We start from the raw sequence: 13,337 nt of genomic DNA on the forward strand, positions 1-13,337 counted from the left end.
CCGTTTACTTATTAAGTCTGGAAGAAACAAGGGAGACACATTCATTATGTGCTTTCTGGCACTATTGGGAGCACATGGAAAGCAAGTGAGACCTAACATCTTATTTGCAGGCACACTGAAAGCCTACAGTCAGCTCGGGCACAGCACTGGAAAAGGAATTTTCGGGAGGAAGCGCAGAAGTAGATTCCAGGCAGTCAGGGCCAAGGCAGACAAAGCTGCCAAAACTAGAGCCACAAGCAGCCCCAGGGAGAGTTTGGAGAGGCTGGTGTGATGTTTAGTGCTCAGACAGCATAGCTGGGTGGTGCGATGTGGGACAGGAACTGCATTCTGCTGGCTGTGACTTTAGTGGTGGTATCTAAAGATGTCTGCGGACTTGGTGTCTCCGTCTTTATCATGGTGCTGGAGGGAGCAGATTGCAGTTCCCTTATCTGTTTTACAAGGAACCACCTTCCCCTGATAGACCTAGTGGGTCACACAGCACAAGATCCTGCCTACTTCTCCTCTTCTATTAAACACAGACTCCATTTGCATCCACATGAGCTAACACAGTTATCTACCCAGGGACAAGCAGAGGAAAAAAGTCATAGCAATAGGAGGTGGGGACAGGATCCAATGGCTTTCCAGTGAGAGTAACATGTTGGCATCAGATCCTGTGACCTACCAACCTCCATTTATTTAGCAGTGTTTCTCTCCCCTTCTTCTGACAGAGACCAGAAATTGGCTGTTTTTGAGCATGAACAGCCAATGTGGCTCTAACATGGTCAAATGTAGGAAAAAAATAACCAACCAACGTACCGCGGGCTCTTGGTGCCATGCAATATATAGGTTCAAATAAGGTAGACTTGTATGAAAACCTTATATGTAGAAATGGAGAGGAATCCAAGCATATCTTAAGTCCATGTGTTTGAAGCTCCTGCTTCAATCACCAGTGAGTGACTGAAGTTAGTCTTTTTTGTGAACTGCAGACTGACGGCTGCCTGACACAATTACACAACACCGAGGGGACTTGTCCTAGGCATTGTACAAACAGAGGCAGAAAGAAACAGGGCACAGACTGCCAGGATGATGCTGTAAAACAAGTAACAGCTACAACATCCAATGCATTAGCCTACTAAATATTGGTCATTGAAAGCTTCCAGGCTCTGTAGCCATGGAATAACATGACTAGAAAGCAAAAATGGCCTACTGTTGCTAGCCACAAACTAGCGAGTTTAGGGACTGGAAGGAGCCTGTATACACAGCACTGCTGCCCCTGCATTTACCTAGTTTCTTGGGAAAGCTGCTGGGACTAGAGAGCTGCAGATATGCAAACAAGCTAGTTTACAGCTGGCTCAGGTATGCCCAGTTAACACTGTTAAATCATTTGGAAGAAAGCAATCAGAACAAAGTAGACAGCTCAGAGATTTTAAGAAGTATTCTTTAAGCTACTTCCCACATCATTTGCTTCCCTACAGCTCTTGGTGCTGTTAAGTTGTCTGTATAAATCCAAGCTAGTTTTGTCATGCCTCTCAAACTGGAAGGCAGACAGCAGCAACACTTGATTCTGGCCACATAAAGCTTACGTCTGACTACATTTGAAAGCTATTACTTTTGTTTTACTTGTCTGGTTCCCCCTTTGAACTTCAACATGACAAAATACAATTAATTTATTTTCTAAAAATACTGTAAGGACTGAAGTGTATTGTAACAATATTTGCATTTCTTTCCAGGTGTACCGGGTCTGGCTGAGCCAGAATTGGTTTTCCCCTGTAGCAGCCCTCATGGTGCTGTGTTTTATGTTGGGAGCTGGCAGGGTGTCGATAGCACACTGGTGTTGTGGCTACTGCTACAGTTGTATTTCAGATGGTTTTGTCCAGCGCTCCCATTTTTTTTTAAATCAGTGAACTTCATAAAACATATGTTAGCACATTTATTATCTCTATATATAGCATTTACTTTAACAAACAGAACACTGTCATCACTAATGGAGGCTCAGTAAAACTAAATGAAGAAACAGACTGTGTTATCTCTGACCTCAAATGAAAATCTAGACCTCATCTCAGGGTCAAGGTCAAAAGGAAGAGTTGGGTGTAAATGCAGAGTGAGCCAGACGGCTTTTAATTATACAGTAGTTATTATGAGACATTTAGTACTTTAGAAAGGTTTATCCACCTGTTTAAATTTACCCCAAGTGCTCACAATCCATGATGAATGCCAAAACCAAAAAAAATCACTGCCATATGGATGCAGATCATACACCTATCAAAAACACCAACCATAAAAATATTCATTTTCTGTCCATCTAAGAAACTTTGTAACTGTTGCTATTATTCTTATTGGAAAAAAATTAACGTGTAACTGTGCCACCACACAAGATGTGTTGTGTCAAATCACATCTAGAAAGCAACAAATCTTAAAAATACCAGCAGCTTTTAAAGACCATACATCCATTACGCTGTTGCACAGAACGGGAAAGACATCCTTGCTATGGAAAGCTGGAGCTCTTCAAAATCACTGTTTATTCTAATTTGTAGATGTTGAACTAAACTTCTCCCACTACTGAAATACAGTTTTTCAAATGTGCAAGGCTTGCAGTAAGAGTTCTAAGATCTTGATACTGAAGTCAATAAAAAGGCTTCCCCTCTGCAAGTCCCCTAAACTTTGAGAGTCTTAGCAGACTGTAAGTCTAAAATACTGCAGAGGACTGTAGTTCCACATGTTGTGTTAGTGCACCAAGAAAACATGACAGAGGTTTCTAAAGTGCTTCAAAGTTTCCACAACTTATTAGCCAGCCTTGTAAGACAGACATTATTCTCAACTTTTCTTGAGAAAAGCTGAATTACATCTATTTTTATATGAAGGAGAAGATGATGATGTAAAGACAAATCGAAAGCAACAGGTATCACGGGTATACAGGTATCAAGTTAGTATCCTCAGAGCTGTGCCTGGATAGATTTGGTCTTCGAAATCAAGGTGGTGGACTAAAAACATAGGAAGACATCTATCGCATAAATATATTAGCCCTTGTACGATGGTAGCCCTTCTCTGCTTGTTCCAGGGGTGGCCCCAGTCTTTCTGTTCCATAAACCATTTAATAAAATCTTCTTGTGGCAAAGAGCCATGAGATTTAAACAGCAGAAAAGACAGGTATCTCTGTTCTCAGGCAGGCAGGGACAGCAGCTGTTCCCTTCAGCGTCTCTCTCATCCACTGTGGGACAAGGCTGGGATGGAGACTGGCAATATCACCTTCTCGCCAGCTCGTGCTGGCTCCTTCCTCTCACAGCCACCACTCCAACTTCTCATAACCCTGATGCCAGTAATGTGGCACAATCCCTGCCAGAGGGATGTGCTTAAGCTCCTCCAGAGCTGCATCTTGGCCACCTCTGCACTGGAATCACGTGGGCATTCAACACACACTGTGAAATCTTGGCAGTATTGTACTTATTGGCAAAATTCCCATTGATTAAAGCAGAGCCAGAATATCACGTATAATACTTTTACTTGGTCAGAATACCTCCTCTTCCTCCCGAGGCTTGTAAGAGCCATAAATAAAGTTAAAGCAATATAGGACTCAGCAGTTTTAATAGAAGGCCTCCTCTGTTAAACGACCACCAAAAATAGTTGCTTAAGACAGGTTATACTGAATCATAAATGAGAGAAGGCTGCTTAGGATTTTTTTTTTTTAAAACCATCACCACTTTTATTGGTTGTCAGTGTTTTCCTGTTAGTCAATAAATGCATTTGATATAGGTGAGTTTCCAAAGTAAGCATGATGGGAGGGCTAGTTTAACATTCAAACTAATTTAAAAAGAAGTTTCCTCAAGTTTCCCTTTGGGACATTTACAAAATATGCAGTTAATTTGTTGCACCTAATTTGTGTGTATGTACTGGGAGGTAATTAGCGTAGAAATTCAACCAATTTTACAATCTTTCTGTTCAACTCAACAAATTACAGCTTTCAACACCTGTTTCTGGCAGTGACAATAGTTTTAGTACTTGCTTAATTTCCATAGACCAGAAGTATACCCCAAGCTAAAGATACAGTATATACATATGCACATGTAGCATAGCCATAGCTAGCATGAATACCACCACCATTATATGTATCCAGTCATACAATATTCCCCTGCAAAATTAGGAAAAAACTCTGTATTCTAATATAAATTGTATTACTGGCTTCAGGTATTGGACATCATTAAAGCTTTCAAGGCACTTTCCATAATAAGACTTATTTAAAAAGTTGTTTCGAACTTTGCCAAACTAACTGCTTGTTCTAAAACTTTACATGCTGGCTGTCTGCCCTGAAGCTGAGGTTTTTTGGGGTTTTTTTTGTTTTGTTTTTAATTTCAGCCAAAATCCTACTCCAAGAAGGAGACCACAGAACAATTTGTTGGTTTGCCAAAATAGCATTCTGGCAGCCTTTCCTCCAACTTGAGCACCCTATGCTTTGGAGTAGGAATTTACAATTTGATCAGAGGTTGTGGGGAAGGAGAAATGAACCCCAGGAAGCCTAAGCTATAAGCTTTTGGGAGAAATATAAAAATAACAACCAAGTCTCCACATGCTTAACAGAGCCTTTATGATTTCAGAAGCTAAAAGCTTCAAAGAATGTATCTCACTGAGCATATTCTCTTCCCTCATGGCTCCCAACATTTATGTGCACATATAATGTCTTCAGAAAACATGGTTATGCTTCCTGCAAGCCCAGGGTTACAGGCAAACCCTAGGTTACTGGTAAACCCCGAGTTACCAGCAACCACGTTCATACCAAACACTGCTACTGGCTGAGGTGGACAGTAGAAGGAAGCATCTCTCAGCAATCCTGCTGATGCCAGCCAGATTTCCAAGCCAAATATAGAGGAGACAAACTTAACTAGGACTCTCCTACAATTCCTTAACTCATCCATTATAAAACTTCCAAATGAACAAGGATTCTACTGGCAAAACCATTCTTCGGTACCTGATCCCAAACTCATTACGAGACTAGATCCATCCTTTGTATTATGTGAGGCAGGAGTCCCATAGGAAAAAACATTACAGTGTGTCATCTTGTTAACAAAGGTTGAACCACATATCTGCAACTACGGTTCCATGTTTCTGTGTTTTCCAGCATTTGAGTGGTTGACTTAGCAATTTTAATAGTTTTTACTGCAGGTAGTTTTGTGTCTAATTTCTGAGTGAATGCAATCCCGTAGAAACAGTAGTTTTATCAGAAGAGAGAAAAACTATTTTTTAAAAGTAAGATTGCTCCTGGTATATGTAACACTAATATGTACATACACTAATATGTAACATTAATAGTGTACATACACTAATATGTAACACTAATAGTGTACATACACTAATATGTAACATTAATGAGCCCCAAATCCCTGAATAACCTAGAATGTCAAACAATTTTCAAAGAAAACTGAAAGGAGAACAGATCAACCAGTACTGTTCAGTGACTTTTGTATGATGTTACTAATGTGTTAAAATATAATGTCCAAGTTCTCAGAAGATTATTCAGACCCGAGCTAATTCAAGCATGCAATTTTGTTACTCAAATGTGCATATATAAAAGGATCCGTCATACAACCAAAATAGGAATGTAAATGCATAATTGACCATTAAGCCTAGAGCCTGCAAGTTAAGTCTGAATGTGAGGAGTTCTAGTGAAATCAACATGAGTATTTACGTTCATAAAGCCAAGTGTGTGCCTGTACTTTTGCAAGACCAAAGAGATAGTGAATGGTTAAGGTAATACATATGCAAATAGATTACCATCTCCATTCACAACAAGAGCTCTTGAAAAGCTTGGTTTTGCAAGATAATCTGTAGAAAACCAAGCAAATTAAAAAAGAAGACCACTTAGTACAAGTTTTTGGTTAATTGTGTGTGTACAAGAGTGCATCAAAAGAAAAAGCAAATAATCATACAGCAGCTATTTACCAGCATAGATTTTTATTTCTTTTCAAAATAATGGGGTTTGTTTAGATTTAAAATACTTCAGTAATTGCCTAAAACAAATGTACACTTTGTTAGAACTTCTGGTAAGTGCTGTTCTTGAGTTCTGAAAATGTGTGACAGAATACAAGAAAATATAAAATTGGGTTAGTAAAATACAATAATGGAGCTTTACAAGAGGGACACACATTCTATGTTATTTTAACTAAGTCTATCAGGTAAACATGCTGTAACAGCTCTCCACCTAGAAGTGAGTGCCTATAAACTTAATCTGCAACCTGAATCCCAGGAAAAATTCACTACTGATCACCTCAAGGCTAGTAGGTCCAAGGAAAAAAAAATCCATCTCAAGTTGTGTTTCTTCCTTGAACAAATCTTCCCTTTTTCCATAAAGTATTAATGTTTAATTTTAATAGATCACTATATATCATAAAATCACTATATAACATTCTCTTACTATTCAAGATTCATGTAAGTTTGTAGCCATAATGTAAGTTATTTTATATGCAAACGGTTAAGTGTTTCGTAAAAAAAATATTTATTTATTGCATATAGTGAAAAAAACACTTTGATGGTTCTTAAAAAAAAAAAAAAAGAAATCACTGTCTGGTTAATTGCCAAACAATCTCTTCCTCAGGCTTGATTTTTCAAGAATTATGAAAAAACCCTGGAGTTCGTTGTGATCTAGACAACCAAAGATGATTAGTCTGTATGGGATCAGGATGCACAGTATTTGATTAAACCCACATACTTCTCAAATGAGCTATAAGGATAAAAAAATGTGGTTTGTTATTGCGTCCATTTCCAAAGGACAGCTCACAAGGTTTCCTCCTCACGTAAAAACTGGAACACAGCTGAGAAGTCTTTCAGGGCATAGCCTTTTGCACACATCATCCTGTAGATCTGATGTGCCTGGGATCCCAAAGGAACTGGTGTCTTTGTGTTGGTGGCAGAAATCTGGGCCAAGCCAAGATCCTGTGGGGAGGGAGAAGAGGGAGGAAGTGAGCAGAGAGGAAGAATGGAAGGAAAGAGAAAGAGAAAAAGTCAGGGGAGAAGCAACAAGGATATAAATAGCTATGTATATATTATAGGTTATTTGGCTTCCATTGTGAAGAGAACTTTACTGCCAACAATACAATACTCCAGCCTTAAAATTTCAGTCCTGGAAGAAGGGAGTCTTGTTTAGTTTTTAATTTTTAAAACAGTAACTCAATGTTATTCAAGAGAAAAACCCCACACTTTGCAAGGCAGGCAACCTCCTTCAGGACAGGAGGAATTTTACAATTCTACATCACTATATAACCTGGTAGCAAGACTCGGACTCTTTTTCTCCACTTTGTTATGTCATCTCCACAAAAAATTTCCCTGGCTATTCATTTAAGCATTTCACATAGGTTCTAATGGCACCATTTGCTTGTTTGGACAAGAGGACGTCTTCCTAAAAACAGGTTAAAAATCAAGCAGGAGGGATTTGAATAACAACAAAATTGAAGCCACTTAGCGTACATACATTTACTGTAATGTGACCAGTTAATAGTAAAATGAGAGGCATATGCCACTTTATGAATATGGATGGTTTGCAGCCCAACTGGAAGGATGTATTCAAGAATTCTTCAGGGGACTGTCCTGGGTCTGTTACACCTCAAAGTTTTCTTTAATGACTGAAGATGAAGGGATACAGAGAGTAATTCTACTGCATTTTAAACACTAAATTTGGTGCAAAAAAAGGAGGGGAGGTTGCAAAGAGGATGAATTTGAAATCTGTCCTCCAAGAGTCCTTGGTGAACTACAGCTATAATCTGAAATAAATAGGACAGAACTCAAAGGCAAGTACCAGGTACTATTGACTAACCATAGTTAGCTAGAAATAGTCAGCTGCATGCATGCTTGACAGAAATGACAAGCTAGGCTGGACGATGTCTTGAATTCTAAGCTGAATCAGACATGAAACCAACCAAAGAAGGAAAAGCTAATAAGGGTCTGGATATATAAACAGATGTCTTGTCTAAGTATGAAAGTAACGCCTGCACTGAAGGTTGCCTTTATAAGGTCTTGCTAACGAAATCAATTTTGCAGTCCATGTTTCAAGAAAGTTGCAAAAGAACCTCTCAAGTGTTACTAGGAAGTGCCTGGATTTTCTGTCCATCCAAGATTATGGTGGTTTATAGAATTTGCTCTGGGTTTATTTTTTTTTTAAATAACAAATCTTTGATACAGAAGAACTGAGAGACTGTAGTACTGCTGAGAGCACCTTTGGCTTCTCAGGGATGACTTACAAGACAGGTCTTTACTTTCCGTGTGTCTGGATTTGAATTAGCACAAGGAAATTCAAGATCTTACTCTACTCTCTAAATGTCACTTCGATCTGTAAATCGGCTCTATAAAGGTCATTCTGATACAAATCAGAATTATAGTTACTCTTCCTATTTCCCTTGAATGACTTCAAGATCTAGGAAAATGGGAAAAACATACATATCAGATGTCATAGGATCAAAAATATTCTTCATCTGCATCAGGGCAGATAATTCCTTCTTTTGTAGTAATTCTCTTGAAAGACTTAGGACCTGACAAATCTAAGAACAGTTGCTTTAACCTCACTTACAATAAGATATTCCATGACATATTCCTAGCCTCTTCTAAACCCTCTTGGTGAAACCTGTTGCCATATTATCCATTTTATTCAACAAAGCTTAAATCATGTCATGAAATAGTAGAATGGCAAAATCATTTAACTCCAAACTAGTGAAGGTGCTTGGTTTTGGTACTGGTAATTGTGATCTATTTCTCTCTGAGGGGGCATTCACAGAAGCAATCCCTGAAAATTCTGAATAGACTGCTAGCACAAATACAATTTCATAAAGCAGCTCTGTTCACTGTAATAATGAAACTCTGGCTTCAAGATGGTTGAAACACCAGACAACATTTGAATAATTAAATGGACAAGGACTCCTGACTCCAAACTGCAGGAAGGTTGTTTTGGTTTTTTAAATTCCATTTTATAAATTAGAGCTTTGAAGGAGAAAAAATACAAAATGTAAGTAAAGCTTATCTTTAGCTTCAGGTTGTGAAGTATTTTGCACCTTTTCTCTTGAGGCTGGAGATTCCTCAAGTGAAATAGTACAGAACAGCTCTGAAAGAAATTTGTCCTTTGTTGACCTTTTTGGAAAAGGTAAAAATCAGAGCATAGTTTATGGCTCCTCTCATATTCTTTGGAACTGACATGATCTTCCAGATGTCTCACTATACTGACTATTCCAACCCCCTTTTCCCAGCTTGGAATAGTGAAACATTCCCTTTCAGAATCTGCTTCCAATGCTCACTTTGGAAATACCTGGCTCCTTACATTTGTTTTGCAGTTGATGTAAATGAAACTGCCATTTGGAATAAAGCTCAGAGGCTGTCTTGACGTGAGTCAAGAATAGTATGATAGAAATCTAGCTCTTCTCAGGATTCAAAGAAGACATTCAATTAGCAACTTTGCTGTGAATGAAAGACGGAACTTCTGGCCTGCAATGCCTCGGACATAAAGATGGCGAGTAAACTAGATTTTTTAAATGCAAAAATCTTTAGAGCAGGTTTCACATTAAATTGACTAAATTCTATGTTTCAGTATCAAGATTTCAAGACTGAAGAGCTTTTCAGAGGTGTCTGACAAACTTCTCTGTCCCAAACACTTAAAATAAGGATCCTCTGGCTTTGTTTGAGAGATCTATTGCTGGAAAAATATTTTTAAGAAAGCCTTTGACTTCTAGCATATCTGATATGTCAGCAGTAACTTGAAGTTTAGTAACTGAGCTTAGTGACTGTGTTACTGCATCACTCTCAGATATTTCCATTGTGGAGTACCTTCTTCTCAACCACAGGGTTGTACCTATCTCTTTCTCCTTTGAATATAGCTTTTTTTTTTTCTTAAGTGGCAAAAGCATGCTCTGTATTTCCCAGAAAAAAAGTCCTAACTCAAACAATTCATGAACTGCATGATATATCACATACCAGGATGAAATGGATAGTAGCAAAAGTTTCCACAAACTAAGGAGCAGTGTCTTAAAAGAGGTCACCACTGCACCAAATAATATGCTGAGGAAGATCAGCTGTCTTGGCTACTTAGTCAATCAAGTAATCTTCCGTCTATATAGAATAACATAGCATTGTTCAAGAGGCATGAGAGGAATTTAGTGTCTTCCCTTCTTACTGAGGATTCCAGTCTAAAGAAGGCACTTTTCAGGACTGGCAGGAAACGCATAGTCAGAAGAGATGAACAGCAATTACAAACCTCTCTGAGGAACATTCCTCTTAGTTACCACTGATACTTTATAACCAAAAGCTGGCAGTTTCAACAGGCACAAGCCAGGATGCTATTCCTCCAATGAAAGGAAGATCTTTCAAGGCAGCTTACAGAAGAGATGAAGGTCCCTCTTATACCAAAAGAAAAAAACTCTTTACAAAGAAATTTAAAAGGGAGGGAAGGAAAATATGTGCCCCCATCACATTTATAATATGAGGTTATTCTGGACAAGAGTAAGAGTTATGAATCATGAGAACAGAGATTGCAGTGAGAAACACGACATAACATTCAGAACAGATTCTGAAAACAGCCCACAAGACGGAAACAAGAGTGCTGAGGCAGGGCCAAGATCAGGTTGCTTATCTCTAATCAATAGCCCTGGCAAACTCCAAGAAATAACCTAACACATTTCATAAATCAATAATTTAAATAAAACTTTATTGTCCCCTATGTTCAATGACGTGAACGCGATGTAAAAACGGCAGCTTTCCAATATTTTAACACATCCCTCAAAGAAATGAAAGCTCCTGGTTGTTGGTCCACAAACATAAAATGTTGCAGGCCAACCATTAAGGGGTTTTGAGCCATGCAGCATTAGCAAAATTTTTTGGTGCTACCACATGCAAAACACTCTGGACCTACTCTGGACAGAATTTGGCTAGTTCCACTGAATGTGCAAATGTACCAACTGACATAAATCAACTGCAAAACAACAGGAACAGTATCAGTAAGCAGGTATTACATACAGGAACTCCAGCACTGTGGAGATTTGCATGGCAATATCTGAGTTTGATCACTGGCTCTGAGAATGTTGTTTTAGTTTTAAGTGCTTAATTTCCACTGTAGGTGGAAAAGCTGAAAATGGCCAGAATGCCTAACCAGTTGGGAGCACTCATAAACTGGTATTCCTTAAAACCTGTCCTCTATGAACTCAAATGCATCCCTCAGGACAGTATCCCCACTGAATTCAGTATGAAATTATTTCCTGCACTTACATGCTTAGATGAGAGATCTCTTCCAGGGCTGGTTTTACCTTAGGCAATCATCGTGCTAAATGCAGAAGTAGTTCAAGAGTCAGAGTTCCTTCCTCCAACTGTGTGCCCTCATCAGTGGGATGCAGAGTCCTGACCTCCTTGCCTAGTTTCCTCTAGCCTCTAAGAGTTTTGCTTTCCTGACCACAAAGTGACTAAGGACAGTGCTTTTCCTAGAACAGCCATGAGCATGGCAGTAAGTGCACTCTCCTGGGATGGGATAACTGTAGGTTGCAACTTCCTCATGCTGCAAAGGACCTAAACCCCAGATCTCCCACTCCATGGATGAGTAATTTAAATTACTAGGTTATTACAAGAAGCACTATTTCTGCCACCAACAAAGACAATTCAGGAAAGCCCACAGCATGGTGCAGATACCTGCAGAAAATCAGTCTGCAGGGGTGTGGGTTGAAACTTGTCTGCTTTCTGCATTCCAAATGGCCTTAGGCAGAAAGACAAGCACATAAGCAGTTTGTTTAGCAAGGAAGAAGATGCTAGAGGGCATGTCCAGTAGCGCAGTTTAAGGTATCTGGAAGAGATGGGCCCAAAATCTTAGATTCTTATGCCACTGATTTGCACCTAATTAGGTCACCTGCATTTCCCCGAATTGCTCTCTTGAGCTTAGACTCCTAAATTCTAGAGCAGTCATGCAAGAGGCACCTAAATGGCTTGCTGAATGCTTGCTGTACACACAAGTCCATCAGGACTCCTGGATTAAGGCAGAACTCAAAAAGACAGTGCATATAATCTCATTGAGCAGCTCAGCAGTAAGAGTGGCTAGAAAGAGGGTGGAGGCTAAGGAAAAGCCCCCTACACAACTCATTAATTCAGAGATATGGTAAGAGGTTGGATTCCCCTCTGTTCATGCACACATATTTCCCTGTAATCATAAATTTTCACTGAGAAGAACGTTTGCTAGAAGACGAGAGAGAAGCAACTGACATACTTTACATGCGAGTGTTATGTACCTTAGCCATGAGTGTTGTTCCAAAGCCACCTTGATAATTATTAGCAGATGGTACTCCTTCCATCACTCCAGGAACAGGGTTGTATGTGTCGCTTGACCAACAGCGACCTGAGCTCATATTTAGGATTTTGGCCAGCAGCTTTGGGTCAAGGCCTAATCTGTCAAAGGTCAAGGCAGAGAAGTGTTAATGTCAAAATGCACAAGACATGGGTGACTTATTTTATATCTTAGGACCGTACCGTCATTTCTCTCCCTTTATTGTAAGTCATGAAAAATGACAGAGTATTGATATTGGGGGTAGGGATGCTGTATCTTAAATTAAAGAGCATCAATCCACCATTTAACCAGTAGGTTTTCAGAGCTTTTTTCCTTTTGCACTAAGCAAATCCCCTTCACCTAGCAATTTTGGAAGTGCAAGCAAAATAAAGGTTCTCTGAGAACAGTAGTTCCCTTGTATTTCAATTACTAAAAGGCATTCTGTGTTCTGCTACCTACTAGGTCACATACTGGTTCTTCGTATCAAAATTATATTTTCTAAAGCTGAACAAAGTAAAAAAATTCACAAGCAAGTATGGCAGCATGAAAGTACCTGTGTGATGTGTTTATACATGAGTGCTAGTGCATTTTTGATGTAAGCAGGATAATACAAATGATCCTGCTCTTACAATGTGAGCAAAAATGCTACACTTCTCAAAAAATATTGCTATTGTATACATCTGTACATTCTTTCCTTTACTATTCTTAAATCTTCATTATATACTCCTGCTTATGAGGCAAGCGTGCCTCTCACTGTGACATATGTTATCTATTTGCAACAATATATTATAGTTCTGGGTCAACTGTTGATAAGGTTACTGATCCTGATAAAACAAAGCTTGTCCAAGTAGAAACGTCATTTGTCCTATCACGGAGCTGATGGCATAAACTGCTGCTCAATGTAGACCCTGAAAGTTCTTCAGTATTATAGGAAATTAACCCTCTTATGAATTAACATTTATGCTGATATTAAGTTGCAAGAGTAATTTTACACCAATTGCATTTACACCAATGACAAGCAGCAGCAGTTTATCTGGCCCTGTACAAATGTTCAGTTAGGCTCATGACAAAAAAGAAAGCAAGGGAATTATCT

The 13,337-nt window shown here is 39.0% G+C and overlaps 1 protein-coding gene across 2 annotated transcripts in view; it reads right to left on the reverse strand.

Moving 5' to 3' along the window:
• Positions 1–5,905: 5,905 nt before the first annotated feature.
• The window catches only part of HIBADH (3-hydroxyisobutyrate dehydrogenase), an 84,708-nt gene continuing 77,276 nt past the window's right edge, over positions 5,906–13,337 (reverse strand). For both annotated transcript variants that reach the window (XM_074838011.1, XM_074838020.1), the window contains 2 exons: positions 12,210–12,366; positions 5,906–6,900 (listed from right to left, as the gene is read on the reverse strand). In XM_074838011.1, the coding sequence (XP_074694112.1) occupies positions 6,742–6,900; positions 12,210–12,366 (316 nt within the window). In that variant the 3' untranslated portion in view covers positions 5,906–6,741. The remainder of the gene's footprint in view (positions 6,901–12,209; positions 12,367–13,337) is intronic.

This window comes from Strix aluco, chromosome 1 (assembly GCF_031877795.1).
Source record: "Strix aluco isolate bStrAlu1 chromosome 1, bStrAlu1.hap1, whole genome shotgun sequence".
NCBI lineage: Eukaryota > Metazoa > Chordata > Aves > Strigiformes > Strigidae > Strix > Strix aluco.